Source organism: Dipodomys ordii, unplaced genomic scaffold (assembly GCF_000151885.1).
Source record: "Dipodomys ordii isolate 6190 unplaced genomic scaffold, Dord_2.0 Scaffold214, whole genome shotgun sequence".
Taxonomy (NCBI): Eukaryota; Metazoa; Chordata; class Mammalia; order Rodentia; family Heteromyidae; genus Dipodomys; species Dipodomys ordii.
This window is the reverse complement of record NW_012267430.1, coordinates 1,083,785-1,099,004: the sequence shown is the minus strand read 5'-3', so window position 1 is coordinate 1,099,004 and position 15,220 is coordinate 1,083,785. Positions and strand designations below refer to the sequence as shown.

Sequence of the window (15,220 nt, the reverse complement as noted above, 5' to 3'; positions counted from 1 at the left end):
TTTTTGCTTTTTTAATTTTTTTGTCAGTTGTGGGTCTTGAATTCTGGGCCTGGGCACTGTCCCTCAGTTCTTCAGTTCAAGGCTAGTGCTCTACCACCCGAGCCACAGTGCCACCTCTGGTTTTCTAGTGGTTTATTGGAGATAAGAGTCTCATGGACTTTCCTGCTTGGGCTGGCTTTGAACCCTGATCCTCAGATCTCAGCCTCCTGATTAGCTAGGATTACAGGCATGAGCCACCAGCACCCAGCTTATTTTTTTATTTTTGTGTATGGGTATTGGTATTTGAACTCAAGGCTTCATTCTCTCCCTTGGCACTCTCCTACTTGAGCCACAGATCTACTTCCACCTATTTCCTGGTTAATTGTAGATGAGTCTGGATTTGTTGGCCCAGGCCCATGACTCTTCTGCCCCAGCTGGCTTCAAACAGAAATCTTTAGCCGGGCGCTGGTGGCTCACGCCTGTAATCCTAGCTACTCAGGAGGCTGAGATCTGAGGATTGCGGTTCAAAGCCAGCCCGGACAGGAAAGACGTGAGACTCCTATCTCCAATGAACCACCAGAAAACCGGAAGTGGCGCTGTAGCTCAAGTGGTAGAGCGCTCTCCTTGAGCTGAAGAGCTGAGGGACAGCGCCCAGGCCCAGAGTTCAAGCTCCACGACTGACAAAAAAAAAAAAAACAGAAATCTTTAGATCTCAGCCTCCTGTGTAGCTAGGATTACGATTGAGCCTGGGTACTTTCATTATTTTTGGAATAGGGCCTGACTTGAAGTAGCTTGGATTATAATTCTATTTATACTTCAGATTATGATTCCACTTATACTACCATATAGCTGGGATGATAGGTGTGTGTCACCATGCCCAACTTTTTTTGGGGGGGTGGGGTAGGGTAGGGGGGTCCGTCAAGCTTGAACCAAGGGCCTGGGCACTGTTCCTGAGTTCTTTTTTTTTTTTCTCAAGGCTTTAACCATAGTGCCAACTTCCAGTTTTCTGGTGGCTAATTGGCCGTTAAGACTTTCTTTGCAGGCTGGCTTTGAACCATAATCCTCAGATTGTAGCCTCCTGAGTAGCTAGGATTACAAGAGTGAGTCACCAGCACCCAGTTACAATATCCAACTTTTTATTGGTTGAGTTAAGGTCTTGCAAACTTTTTGCCGTGTTGGCCTTAAAATACAAGTTTCCCAGTTTCAGCTCCCAAGAAGCTAAGCTAACAGGTATGGGGACTTAACTACCAAAGTCTTATGCAAATAAATTTTCTAATTCTTCACTTTTTTAAATCATTGAAGGAAAATCAAGAGTTGTCAGCTGATTAATCATTAAAAGTAGATTTATATGTGCTTTCTAGTAAAGGACTCATAAGAAATTTTAGAGAAGTGGCACTGTCATTTAAAAAACCCTCTCTTGGGCTGGGAAGGTGGCTCAGTGATAGAGCGCTTGCCTTGCATGCATGAGGCCCTGGGTTCAATTCCTCAGCACCACATAAACAGAAAAAAAAAAGCCGGAAGTGGCACTGTGGCTCAAGTGGTAGAGCGCTAGCCTTGAGCTGAAGAGCTGAGGGACAGCGCCCAGGCCCAGAGTTCAGGCCCACGATGGGACCTCAAAAAAAACAAAAACAAACAAAAAAAAAAAACCCTCTCTTGTTAGGTGCTATGACTAATGACTGTAACCCTATCTACTCAGGAAGCTGAGATCTAAGGATTTCAGTTTGAAGCCAGCTGGGGCAGAAAAGTCATGAGGTTCTTATCTCCAATAAACAATACTCAGAAAGAGCCGGAAATGATGCCGTGTCTCTAGTGGTAGAGTGCTAGCCTTGCACACAAAGATGCTCAGGGATGGCACCTAGGCTGAGTTCAAGCCCCAGGACCAGCAAATACAAACAAAAACAAAATAAAACAAAAAAACCCTCTCTGCTGGACACTGGTAGCTCAGGCCTGTAATCCTAGTTACTCTAGAGGCCAAGACCAGAGGTTCACATTTTAAAACTAGCCAGGGCAGTAAAGTCCTTGAAATTGTGGTTTTTTTTTTTTTTTTGGGGGGGGGTCCGGTCATGGGGCCTGAACTCTGGGCCTGGGCACTATCTCTCAGCTCTTCAGCTCAAGGCTAGCACTCTACCACTTGACCCACCGCCACTTCCGGCTTTTTTTTTCTGCTGATGTGGTGCTGAGGAATTGAACCCAGGGCTTTGAGCATGCAAGGCAAGCGCTCTACCACTGAGCCATCTTCCCAGCCCAGTCCTTGAAATTCTTATCCCCAATTTATCACCAGAAAACTAGAAGTGGCACTGTCACTCAAAGTGGTATAGCACTAGCCTTGAGCAAAAAGAGCTCTGAGTTCATGCCCCATGACCAACAAAACAAAAAATCACCAACCCTCTACATTCCCATCTTCTCAAAGAGATATTGCAACACTTAAATCTAATAAAACAAAACAGGAATAGAAGACATTCTGAATTCTGTATATTTATCCATGAACACTAAAAAACATTTTTGAAATGTCCTATCATTAAGCCAGGCACCAATGGCTATTGCCTGTAATCCTAGCTACGTGAGAGGTTGAGATCTGCCATCCCAGGCAGTCAAGTCCCTAAGACTCATAATTATCCAGCAAAAAATAAAAATAAAAGCTGGGAGCTGGTGGCTCACACCTGTAATCCTAGCTACTCAGGGGGCTGAGATCTGAGCATCACGGTTCAAAGCCAGCCAGGGCAGGAAAGTCCATGAAACTCATCTCCAATAAACCAGCAGAAAATGGGGAGTGGTGCTATGGCTCAAGTGGTAGAGGGCTAGCCTTGAGCTGAGGGACAGCACCCAGGCCCAGAGTTCAAGCCCCACAACCAACATAAATAAATAAATGCAAAGTAAAAATAAATGTAAGTAGAGGTTGGCTCAAGCTTTGAGTGTAAAAAGCTAAGGGACGATTTTTTCCTGTGGATCTACCCCCTCCGCCTGTGAAGACCCAGACTAGCCTCGCCAGCAGAACGTCATGCCGTGAGTGTCTCCATGATCCTGTCCTGTCTCCAGTCTCCTCTTCAGTCATTAATGGCATCCTAGTTCAGCTCTCCATTGGAGCTGAACTGGACTGGTGGTATTGTTTTTTTATCTTTCTTTCCTCTCTAGCATGTTTCCTAACTGTGTTATGTGTATTTGGGGGCTGCAGGCCTTTGTAACAAGTGGCTTCCTGCAGCCTGCTAACTGTATAATAAAGACTCCAATATTCTATTTTTTTTAAAAAAAAAAAAAAGCTAAGGGACAATGCCTGGCAAAAAGCAAATGCTGAAATAGACATTTTATGAGTTTCATAAAGAAGGGAGAACAATTTTCAACCATAAGTAACACTTAACAAAAATCTCCAGAACCTTCCTTGTAAAAATTGCAAAACAATCTGTTAGAAAATCCATTTTTAAACCTATAAAATCAAAAGGAATTTTTCAAAAGAAAAAGTTGCCTAAGAGAATTGGAAAAAAAAAAACACAAATAGCTAGTCATGTCTTAAACCAGTGCTTATAAATCTGAACCACACAAAAAGGCACCTGGGAAACTTACTTATCAATTCTTTTGGTCAATTGGTCTTGGGACTTGAACTCTGGACCTGGGCTCTGTCTCTGAGTTCTTCAGCTCAAGGCAAGCGTTCTACCACTTGAGCCACAGTACCACTGCTGGTTTTATGGTAGTTTATTGGAGGTAAGAGTTTCTGGGACTTTCCTGCACGGGCTTGTTTTGAACCATGATCCTCAGATCTCAGCTTCCTGAGTAGTTGGGAATACAGGTGTGAGCCACTGGCACCTGGCCTTACTTATCAATTTAATTGAGCTGAAGTAAAATCCTGATGATAGTGTTTTAAATCTCTCCCAATGGTTAAAATGCTCTTTTAGGATATGAAATACATATAATTCAAGACAGGCATTGGTGGCTCATGCCTGTAATCCTAGCTACTCAAGAAGCTGTAATCTGAGGACTGAGGTCTGAAGCAAGAAAGTCTTTCTTACCTCCAACTGACTACAAAAAGCCAGAAGTGGAGCTGTGGCACACTTAGCAGAGCTGTAGCCTTGAACAAAAAAAGCTTAAGGACAGTACCCAGACCCTGCGTTCAAGTCCCAGGACACACACACACACATGCCACACACACACACACGCGCCACACACACACACACACACACACACACGCCCCTGTCCAAGACAAAGAGCTTCAAGAATATATATCAAACAACTTTCATAACTGTAAAGACCACTACAATTTTTTTTTTGTCAGTTGTGGGGCTTGAACTCTAGGCCTGGGCTCTGTCCCTCAGGTCTTCAGCTCAAGGCTAGTGCTCTACCACTTGAGCCACAGTGCCACTCCCCATTTTCTGAGTGGAGATAAGAGTGCCCAGGCTGGCTTTGAACTTGGATCCTCAGATCTCAGCCTCCTGAGCAGTTAGGTTTACATGCATAAGCCACTGTTGCCCGGCCTCACTATAATTTTTAAAAAGGAATTTGAAAACAGATAAAAAGAAAAATCAACATTTGTTAATCTAAATAAAATTTTAGTAATAGATGAAAGCCACTTATAATAAAGAATACAGTATCAATAAAAATTAAGCAATATGTTGTGAAACCCATAGGAAATTCAAAGTTTCTCATTATTAATATATATCCATTGTTCAAAGCTGGACCTTAACGTTCAAAGTCAGATTGGACAGAAAAGTTTATGAGAGCCATTGCTAGATACAGTGACATGTGCTTATCTTCTTAGCTATGATGGAGATTTGGAAGATCAAAAAAGTTTCAGGCCAGCTTAGGCAGAAAAACATGAGACTCCATCTTAACAGAAAAAGTTGGGTGTTGTGGCATGTACCTGTCATCCCAACAATGACTAAAGTGGAAAAACAGGATTGTGGTCAAGGCAAATGTCAAGCAAGAACATTAAACTTTCTCAAAAATACCAGTGCAGCCAGTCACCTGTGGTGGCTCATTCCTGTAATCCTACATACTCAGGAGGCTGAGACCTAGAAGACCTAGAAAATCAAAGCCAGCCTATGTAGAAGAGTTTATGAGACTCCATCTCCAGATAACCAACAAAAGGCCAAGCTGGAGGTACATCTCAGTGGTAGAACATCTACCTAGGAGCACAAAGCCCCAAGTTCAAATTCTAGTACTAACAATAAATTCATAGTCTACTGCATGCCAGGCAAACTAAACAAAGGAGACTAATGTTAGTAAAAAGCCATTTTCAATAAACAGTGCTGAGAAGATGGTAAGCATGGGAATAAAAAACTATACTCATGAAAGCAGAGCTGTGGCTCAAGTGGTAGAGTGCCAGCCCTGTGCACAAAAGCTCAGGGATAGCACCAAGGACCTGAGTTCAAGCTCCAGGACCTGTACCGACAAACAAACGAACAACAGCAAAAACCCGACTATACTCAAAAGTCCTCAGTTTGTCCATCCTGACACAGAAATTAAAAGTCTCTTGTGACCAAGCTTCCCATTTCTCAGGATCTTCATTTTACAATTTTTCACTGCCTTGGTGGCTTTTAGTGATTCTAAATAATTTTCTCTGCTAGTTATTTTCAGCAGAAGAACTGGTTTGATGCAATTTAGTCTCTAATCAACTTTATCTTTTTTTTTTTTTTTTGGTGCCAATCCTGGAGCTTGAACTCAGTACTTGAGCTTTTTTTGCCCCCTCAAGGCTAGCACTCTACCACTTGAGCTACAGCTCCATTTCCAGTTTATGTTTTTTGTTCTTTTGTGGTCAATTATAGATGAGTCCAGTAGACTTTCCTAACTGGTCTGGTTTTGGAATTTGATCCTCAGATCTTAGCCTCCTGAGTAGCTAGAATCACTTAAAAAATTTTTTTAAGTAATATGTCATTTTTTTTTGGTCATGGGGCCTGAACTCTGGGCTTGGGCGCTGTCCCTGTGCTCTTCAGCTCAAGGCAAGCACTCTACCGCTTGAGCCACAGTGCCACTTCTGGTTTTCTAGTGGTTTTATTGGAGATAAGAGTCTCATGGACTTTTCTGCCCGGGCTGGCTTTGAACTGTGATCCTCAGATCTCAGCCTCCTGAGTAGCTAGGAGTAGCTAGCTGGCATGAGCCACCCTGGCTAAGGAATATCTTTTGTTTGGCTTGATGGCATTCTCCTGTAACTGTAATCTCAACGTGGGAGGCCAAGGCAGGAAGATCATGAGTTTGAGCTGGCACTTATAGGAGTACTGAGAGGAGAAACTTTTTGGTATCACTGAATTTATATCAATTCCTTATTCTAAATATTGGCAAGTTAAAGAAAAAGCCATCAAACACTATCCTGACGTTTCAGTAGAAACCAAACAGCCTCAGCTAATATCAGGAGGAGCGTCAGGTAAGAAATGAGGAAATGGTAGAATTAGAATACCATTCTGAAAACCCTTCATCACTAAGAGATTCAGGAAAAGGAGACCAGTGAATGCTTAAGTATTTAACTGAAGGAATAGTTCAGAACTCCATAATTCCTCTGGCACCTAAGAATCATACCTCAATATCACTTTCTAGCAATGTTACAAGGAAAATTCCTTAGACCAATTAAATTTAGTCCTTCATTTGACCAAAACAAATTAACTGTAAATTACATAGATCTCAAAAACAGCAAGTTCTAAGAAGTCCAATGTGATCAAAAACCACTTACAAAAAAATGAGATACAAACCAATTTTGGGGGCTACAACTTAATCAACTGGTCACTTAACAGCTTAAATAATTAATTGGCTAAGGGCCTCCTGTAACTAATTAAAGCTCAGTTAATGTGATTAAATTTTACTGATCTGGTCTGTTGAGTCTACTATAGATGTTCAGTACAAATCCATACCTTCAAACAAAATTTTACTTAGCAGCAGTAAAAGAAAAAAATATAACATATATAGCTGTTATGACTTTAACCAGGTAACTGGTTATTAGCAACATTAATAACCAGATATCATATGCCTCCCAATACTACAAAGTACACAGATTACTTGTGAAAAACTCTTGATAAAATTGTTTAACCTTAGTGTAAGAAAGTTTACCTTCAACTTTCATTTCACAGAAAATACAACATTAAGATGAAAAAGCTAACCACAAGAAGCATAGTATCAGGCTGAGAGGGTGGCTCAGTGGTAGAGTGCTTGCCTTGCATGCATGAGGCCCTGGGTTCAATTCCTCAGCACCACATAAGCAGAAGAAAAAAAAAGCCAGAAGAGGTGTTATGGCTCAAGTGATAATGTGCTAGCCTTGAGCTGAAGAGCTGAGGGACAGTGCCCAGGCCCAGAGTTCAGGCCCCACGATCAGACCCTCCCCCCCACCAAAAAAAAAAAGCAGCAGCATAATATCTCATGACCATGAATTACAAGTTACTCATGCAATTAACATAAATTGGTCTAAGGATTTATAAAGCTACCCAAGGTTAAATCAGTGAGGGACAGGAAAACTGGCAGAACTTCAAGTCCCAGAAAATAATTTTTTTGAGCAAAACCTCCTCTTCCTCACACCTATTTCAAAATTGTTACAAATTTCCAAACAAGAATCTTTAACCTCAAAATATCTAGTCTAATCTTAAATTGGGCCCTTTAAGACACAGAAGAGCCAGGCAACAGTGGTTCATATCTGTAATCCTGGCTACTCAAAGGCTAAGAGTTGGAAGACTCAGGTTCCAAGCCAGCCTGAGCAGAAACGTCATGAGACTGCCTCCAAACTAATCAACATAAAGCAGGGCTGTATGTCTCAAGAGGCAGAGCACCAGCCAAGTAGAAAAGCCAAGTAAGTGAGAGGCTATGAGCTCATTCTCCAGTACTTCAAATAATAAATTCATTAAAAAATAGGTCTCCCCACCAAGACTTCTCTATCCAAGTGTCTGAGACGTCTGAAGGCAAAGCATTCAATCTGCAAAGGCTCCCCATGTAACTAACGTTCCCCTGGAGCTGTTCTTGAAACTGTTCCATCTTATGACTACTTGACCTTATTGTAATATGTTATTCAGAAAACATTTACTTAGCACCTAAGTCTATGCTGCACACTATATACAGTTCTTATAACACTGCCCTTACTTGCTTGTCCTAACCTGTCACCATGGCCTGTATGTACAGGACCAAGTTAAACACCATCATGGTGTGGCCTGGCTACATCTGGCCCCTGCCTAGCCTATGCCAGTACCACATGCCTGCATATTCCAGTTCCCATTGGAAGGCATAATGTAAATTTATCCCAACTCAAGTGTCATCTAGGGCTAGGTGTAGTGGCACAAGCTGTGAGGCCAGCTGTGATGCTTGGAAGGCAAAGATAGGAATTTCATGGCCCCAAGCCAGTCAAGTTAGCACAAGACCGGATTTGAAAAACTAAAAGCAAAAGGTCTAGTGGCGTGGCTTGAGTAGTATAGCACTTGCCAAGAAAATTCAAGACCCTGCCCTGGCTCAATCCCCAGTACTGAAGGAGTTATCCAGTTTAAACTAGAACATTTATTCAATTCCTTTTCAACTCCTCTTTCCTCTCTTCTGTTATCTTTTAATTTTTCCCCTGTATTTAGCTTCTCTTATGAAGCTGAATATTTTATTTTGTTTTCTATCTTTAAGAAAATGCCAAATTGCTGGACACCGGTGGCTCATGTATGTAATCCTATTCAGGAGGCTGAGATCTGAAGATCGAGGTTCAAAACCAACCCGGGCGAGAAACTCTTAGCTCCAATTAACCACCAGAAAACTGGAAGTGGCACTGTGGCTCAAGTGGTAGATTGCTCACCTTGAGCTGAAGAGCTCAGGGACAGCTTCCAGGCCCAGAGTTCAAGCCCAAAACTGACCAAAAATAAAAATAAAAAAGGTAATACCAAATTGTAATACATACATTTTAAGAAATAAATGAGCCAAGAGCCAGTTGTCACACCTGTAACCTAGCTACTCAGGAGGCTGGGATCTGAGGATCAGAGTTCAAAGCTAGCCTGGGCAGAAAATTTCCTATGAGACTCATCTCCAATTAACCACTCAAAAACTAGAAGTGAAGTTGTGGCTCAAATGGTAGAGTGCTAACCTTTGTAATAACCCTTGAGCGAGAAAATCCACGGAGGCACGGTTAAAGGGTAATAAAGTTGATTTATTAGTTGGTGTGCAACTCTGTTCTGGGTTACTCAGAACTAGAAGCAGCTGCAACTTCCAAGGGAGCAAGTTTTTCCTTTTTCCTTCTTCCCACAGACCTTCCGCAGGCTGGCCATCCACAGGCCTGTGGCCTCTATGCAGGCCTTTCTGCTCTTCACAGCTCTCTCCGCCTCTTCAATCTCTGCAGGCTCTCTGCTCCCCATGGGCCTCTCAGTTCTTCACAGGCCTTTCCACAGGCCTCTAGGCTCTGTGTGCACCTCTCCATCCGGGCCTCTGCATCAGCCCAGTTCTCTTCCCAGGGCACTGCCCCTCTCCATCCGGGCCTCTGCGTCAGCCCGGTTCTCCTCCCAGGGCACTGCCCGCTCCTGGAGGCCCGTCCCTTGCCGCATGTTATTAGAGGTGTCCCCCTCTCTATATCTCCTCCCCGAACTCCTCTCTATATCCGGTGGCCAGCCCACCAAGCTGCACTTTTCACACCCAGGTGGTGAAGTCAGTGTGGGGTGGGACTTCCTTCTTCTCACACCTTGTGCAAAAAGAGGCTCAAGGTCAGCGCCCAGGACCTGTGTTCAAGTACCACGACAAAAAAAAAAAAGAATGACAAGAAAGTAAAACAATCCAAGAGCCAGTGGCTTACATCTGCAGAAGGCTGAGATGTGAAGATTTGAAGCCAACCATGGCAGAAAAATCCTCAACACTCTTATCTCCAATTAACCCTGAAAAGGCAGAAGGTAGATGTGGTTCAAGTGAGCAAGAAGCCCTGAGTTTAAGCCCCAGTACCAGCATACATGGGTACAGAGAGAGAGAGAGAGAGAGAGAGACACACACACACACACACTAAAATAAGGTTGGATGAGGCTAACAAAGAGGGTGAGTGAAATAAATATGGCCCACACAGTTTGTATGTAGAAAAACAGAATAATGAAACCTGTTAAAATTGATTAGGATAGCTAATGGGATACATTGAATAGAGGTGTACAAATGTTACAACAAACCCTTCCTAGTACAAATTATGTATGTTAAACAAAAAAAAGCGAGGGAAGAGAGTGATGGGGATAGTAACAGAGAAGAGCTGATCAAGGTACATTGTATGCCCATATAGACATGTTAAAACCCCTTTTTAAAACGAATTGATGCTAAATAAACATTATTTGTCTTCTTATTCACATGTAGTTGTATTGTGTGTTGTGTATCAATAGCTCCACAAAGAAAAAAGTAATTGACCCTAGCTAGCTCTACTGTGCTTTCTGGCATTACAAATTCAATGCTAAGTAAATGTGGCAGGTAATAAAACACTCTGGTCCCAGTCACACAATGTAAGAGAAAGCCTACCATTTAGCAGAAGCTGAAGTATTTTACAACAAACTTAAGCAAGAATGAACCAGAACCGAACAGATACTCTGGCATGCTGAGATGGAAATTAAAAGAAAATCTTGGTTAATAGTATAGAGTCCAAACTTTTATCACCTCAATCTAAGAACTCTAGTAGCTGTACAGAGAATATCCAATTCCAGACTGGAAATGGAAGCAGCATAAAAGGCATGAGAGTTATGAGTTCCAATTTTTTTTTTTTTTTTGGTCATGGGGCTTGAACTCTGGGCCTGGGCAATGAGTTCCAATTTTTGAGGAAGAAAAAAACTTACTAGATTATAACTGCTTGTTCTGTAAATTTATAAACTGTAAGCGATTACCTTGAGCTGAAGAGCTCAGGAACAGGGCCAGGCCCAGAGTTCAAGTCCTATGACCAACAAAAACAAAAACAAAAAAAAACAACTTATAAACTGTAAACCTTGGACAAATTCTCGGCCTCAATTCTATATGTGGAGTGTGAGGATCATTAGAGTCCTACCTTGTAACACTGAGTAAGTAGACTGGCAGAGTGCTGAGGTCAACATGTTTTAGCTAATAATAGTAGGCAGGATTGACTAGTCTTTTTTTTTTTTTTTTTTTTGGCTGATCAAGAGGCCTGAACTCTGGGCCTGGGCGCTGTCCCTCGGCTCTTCAGCTCAAGGCTAGCACTCTACCACTTGAGCCACAGCACCACTTCCTGCTTTTACTGCTTATGTGGTGCTGAGAAATAATAACACAGGACCTCATGCATATGAGGCAAGCACTCTACTACTGAGCCACCTTCCCAGCCCTGACTAGTCTTTTAAAACCCTACAGACTTGCTACTCAAGAGCCAATCAGCAGCATCAACACAACCTAGGAGCTTATTAAACTCTAGAGCCCAACCCCAGACCTACTGAATCCAATTTTGAATTCTGACAAGATCCCTACTAAGTTTTATGCATATCCATGATTGAGGAGCTCCTCTCTGTAACACCTAGACTAGATGGAAGAACCCTAAAAGCCTTTATTTTGAGTTAAAGGTCTCTTTATATAATCCAGAGTGTCCTCCAACTTGTGAGCTCACTCTCCTGAGTAGCTGGAACTACAGGTGGATATCACTATACTTAGTTTAAAATCCTTTAAGTGGTTTTATCTACTAAATGGTGGCCTCCAGTAAAATATACAAAATTAAATGAGAAAAGATGTATTAACACCATTTTGCAAAGAGGAGAACATTATGTAGACACATTTTGTGGTATGTGTACATTTTAAGATGTTTGTTATTGTAGAAGTATGTCTTTAAGGGTAGGGAAAGCTGTTACTTTCAGTGTGTGACCTTAGCTTTGCCAATCAAAGATAATCTAAGAGTCTTAAGAAAGTGTCTCATTACTGTTTAAACTGGTCTCTACACATAACCTGTAGTAACACCTTGGCAATTTTTAGAGGATAAATATAATTACTGGGAACATAATGTCAACTTAATTTTTCAATAGGACAACCTATCTAGGAAAATGGCAATTAATGTATGAAACCAGTTTTTACGGTAAGCCTACAGAGCTGAACAAGGTCACCTAGGAAAGTATTTTAGTGCTTTTCCAGTAAGAAAAGTCTGGATGTTGTACAGAATGGCTTCTCTAACACTAGTAAACATACTAGGGATTGTCTGAACACAAAATCTGATTCTAGCCAGGCCTAGGTGGCTCATGCTTGTAATCCTAGCTAGATATGAGGATCATGGTTCAAAGCCAGCCTGGGCAGGAAAGTTAGTGAACCAAAGTGGGGCTGTGGCTCAAGTGGTAGAGTACTAGTCTTGAGAACAAAAACTCAGTGACATCTCTCAGGCCCTGAGTTCAAGCCCCAGGACCAATGAATACACCAATACACAAACACACACACACGGAGCACACACAATTTCGAGAAGCTCCTGGTAATGCTGATGCTGCTGGACTGTGCTTGAGGAACTATTACCCCTCTCCTGACTGGGGTGGTGGATCGTGACTATAATCCCTGCTACTCTGACAGCAGAAATCAGGTGGATGACAATTGGAGCCAGTTCCATCAAAGCTCAAGACTTCATCTCAATAAATAAGTCCTAGATGTAGTAGCATATCTCCACTCCAGACCTGCCAAAGCCAAAAAGTCAAGCCCCAAACTGAAAAATAACTACAAGCAAAACAAAAGGGAGTGGAGGGGGAGGTGTGGCTCAAGTTAATATAGCTTGCCTAGCAAGCTTGGTGCCCATGTACAATCCTCAGTACAACCATTCCTCCCACCCTACCAACCCCCCCAAAAAAGGAAAGAATTAGCCATCTCTACTAGTTTAAACTTCATATCTTCTAGTCTTCAATCACCTTGAGGTAAAACAAATTATTCTTACTTGGTAAGAATACGGCTGAAAGAAGTTAACTTTCAAGAGATCGCAAAAGCTGAGAGTCAAAACTTGGGCGGGCAGATTCTTGAGCAGGTGCTTCAAACAGCTTGCCTCCTACCATAAGTTAATACACGGGCAGATCTAAAAGTTCAGAGCCGGGTCCAGGGCTGCTTTCGAAGGCAGCGTTCTTCTGGGTCGGGTCCCAGATAACTAACAGTATGCCCCCGGGGTGAACAGAAGTCGGTTGGGAGAGGGGAAGGAAGAGAACACTTCCCTCCCTCCGCAGAGGAGTGGAGAGCCAGGCGCCTCGGGGTCCTAGGACCGTGAGTGCCCCCGGCACAGCGCTCCGGCCGGGCGCGTGAGGGGCGGGGCCGCCGCTGGAGAAAGGTTCCGGGCGGGCTGTACCATCGCGTGCGGGGCAGAGGGGGCCCGGTTCCTCGCCGCCTCAGCCTGGGAAGGGGAGGCCGCCCAACTCCTCACTCAGTCCACGGCACCCCCTCGGAAGCCGGGGTACCGAGGGATTTCGCTCACTCTCCCCACCGCCAGCGCTCAAGAGACTCCGTGTCCGGGCCCCTCGGTCGAGTGGGAGGCCCCGGAAATGGGGGCCGGGCGGTACCAGGCCAGCCAGGGAGGGAAGAGACGCCAGCCGGTTACCAACTCCGCAACGGCCCCCCCCTCAGTCCGCCCACTCACTTGCCGCCGCCACGGGCCTTACCAGCTCTTTGGGGGGCTTCTCTTGTGTTTTTCCAAACAGCCCCATGGCGAACTCCAGTGGCCCCTTCCGGTTTCCCGTTCCCGGCGCCCAGGCAGGTCACCGGCAGCCGACGGGGCGGGGCGGGGCGGGGAGGGCCGAGAGTAGGAGTCCTGATGCCCAGAGAAGGGCGCGGCGGCAGGAGGCGTGGTGCGCATGCGCGAGGCTTCTGCGCAGAGGCGAGTTGGGCGGGGTTTTCTAGTCGCAAAGGTTGGTGGTGGTGGTGGTGGTGGTATTGGGCTCCTCCTGGGAAGGCAGATAATAAAATTGAATTGCGTGCATCTTAAGAGTCTATTGATTGTGCCCCGGACCGGGAGCGTGCAGAGCCAGATAATCTTTATCCCTACTCAGACGCATATATTTACGACGGCACTCCTGATAACCTCATGCTTCATCTTTGTGACAAGTAGGCACCTCATAACTAACTGGACAAGACCACTTCCACCAAATCCACTGCCCCTCCCATGGCACTACCATCGCCTGCTCACTAAATCTGGGGCATCATCCTTTTTCCTCCACTTCATATCAAGTACCAACCATTCTAACTTCCCAGGAAAAAAAAAAAGATCATGGGGCTGGGAAGGTGGCTCAGTGGTAGAGCACTTGCCTTGCATGCATGAGGCCCTGGGTTCGATTCCTCAGCACCACATAAGCAAAAAGAAAAAAGCCGGAAGTGGCGCTGTGGCTCAAATGGTAGAGCGCTAGCCTTGAGCTGAAGAGCTGAGGGATAGCGCCCAGGCCCAGAGTTCAGGCCCCATGACTGGACCCCCCCCCAAAAAAAATAAATTTTATAAAAGATCATGAGATGGCCCACATATCAACAGAAAAAGCTGGGCTGGGAGGTACCTGCCTGTCACCTCAGCTTTGGGGGAAGCTTAAACAGGTGGATTACCATCCACACTGCCAGGGCAAGAATCAAAACCCCTTTTGAAAAATAAAGTGAAAAGGGAGAATACTAGTTATCTATAACTAGTATAATACTAGTTACTTAGAAGGCTGAGATTTGAGGATCGTGGTTCGAGGTCAGCCCTGAGTCTGCTAGATTCATATTTCCAATTAACCACCAAAAAAAGTTGAAAGTGGAACTTTGGCTTACCTGGTAAAATAGCAGAATAGCTCAGGAACCAGCACACAGGCCCTGAGTTCAAGTCCTGAAAAAATGGAAGTGAGGAATGCATAGCAAGCTCAAGGCCCTGAATTCAGACCAAATACTGAAAAGAAAGAAAAAAAGGACAAAGAATTATTGATATGTACAACAGCCTGGATGAATTTCAAAGTAAAATAAGGCAGATAAAGAAGAATACATAGACTGGGCGCCAGTGGCTCATACCTGTAATCCTAGCCAGATCTGAGGATAGTGGTTTGAAGCCAGCCTGGCCAGAAAAGTCCCCATGAGACTCTTATTTCCAATTAACCATTCAAACACAAACAAACAAAAACCCAACAACAACCCAGAAGTGGCTCTGAGGCTGAAGTGGTAGAGCACTAGCCTTGAGCACAAGAAGGCTCAGGGACAATGTCCAGGCCCTGAGTTCAAGCCCCACAATCGACAAAAATAAATAAGAGTACATAATAAAGGATTCCATTTATATTACATTATGAAAATACAATATAGTGACAGAAAGTCATCAATGATTGCTACAGATTAGCCAGAGAAGGGCAATCCCAGGAAGGATTACAAAGAAACCCAAGGAAATTTGGGAGTGTGA

At 43.8% G+C, this 15,220-nt stretch overlaps 1 protein-coding gene across 1 annotated transcript in view; it reads right to left on the bottom strand.

Annotated features, from left to right (window-relative positions):
* Positions 1-13,626, bottom strand: part of Chmp3 (charged multivesicular body protein 3) — a 41,261-nt gene extending 27,635 nt beyond the window's left edge. Inside the window, exon 1 of the mRNA XM_013035519.1 lies at positions 13,476-13,626. Coding sequence (XP_012890973.1) covers positions 13,476-13,520 — 45 coding nt within the window. The 5' untranslated portion in view covers positions 13,521-13,626. The remainder of the gene's footprint in view (positions 1-13,475) is intronic.
* Positions 13,627-15,220: the final 1,594 nt, after the last annotated feature.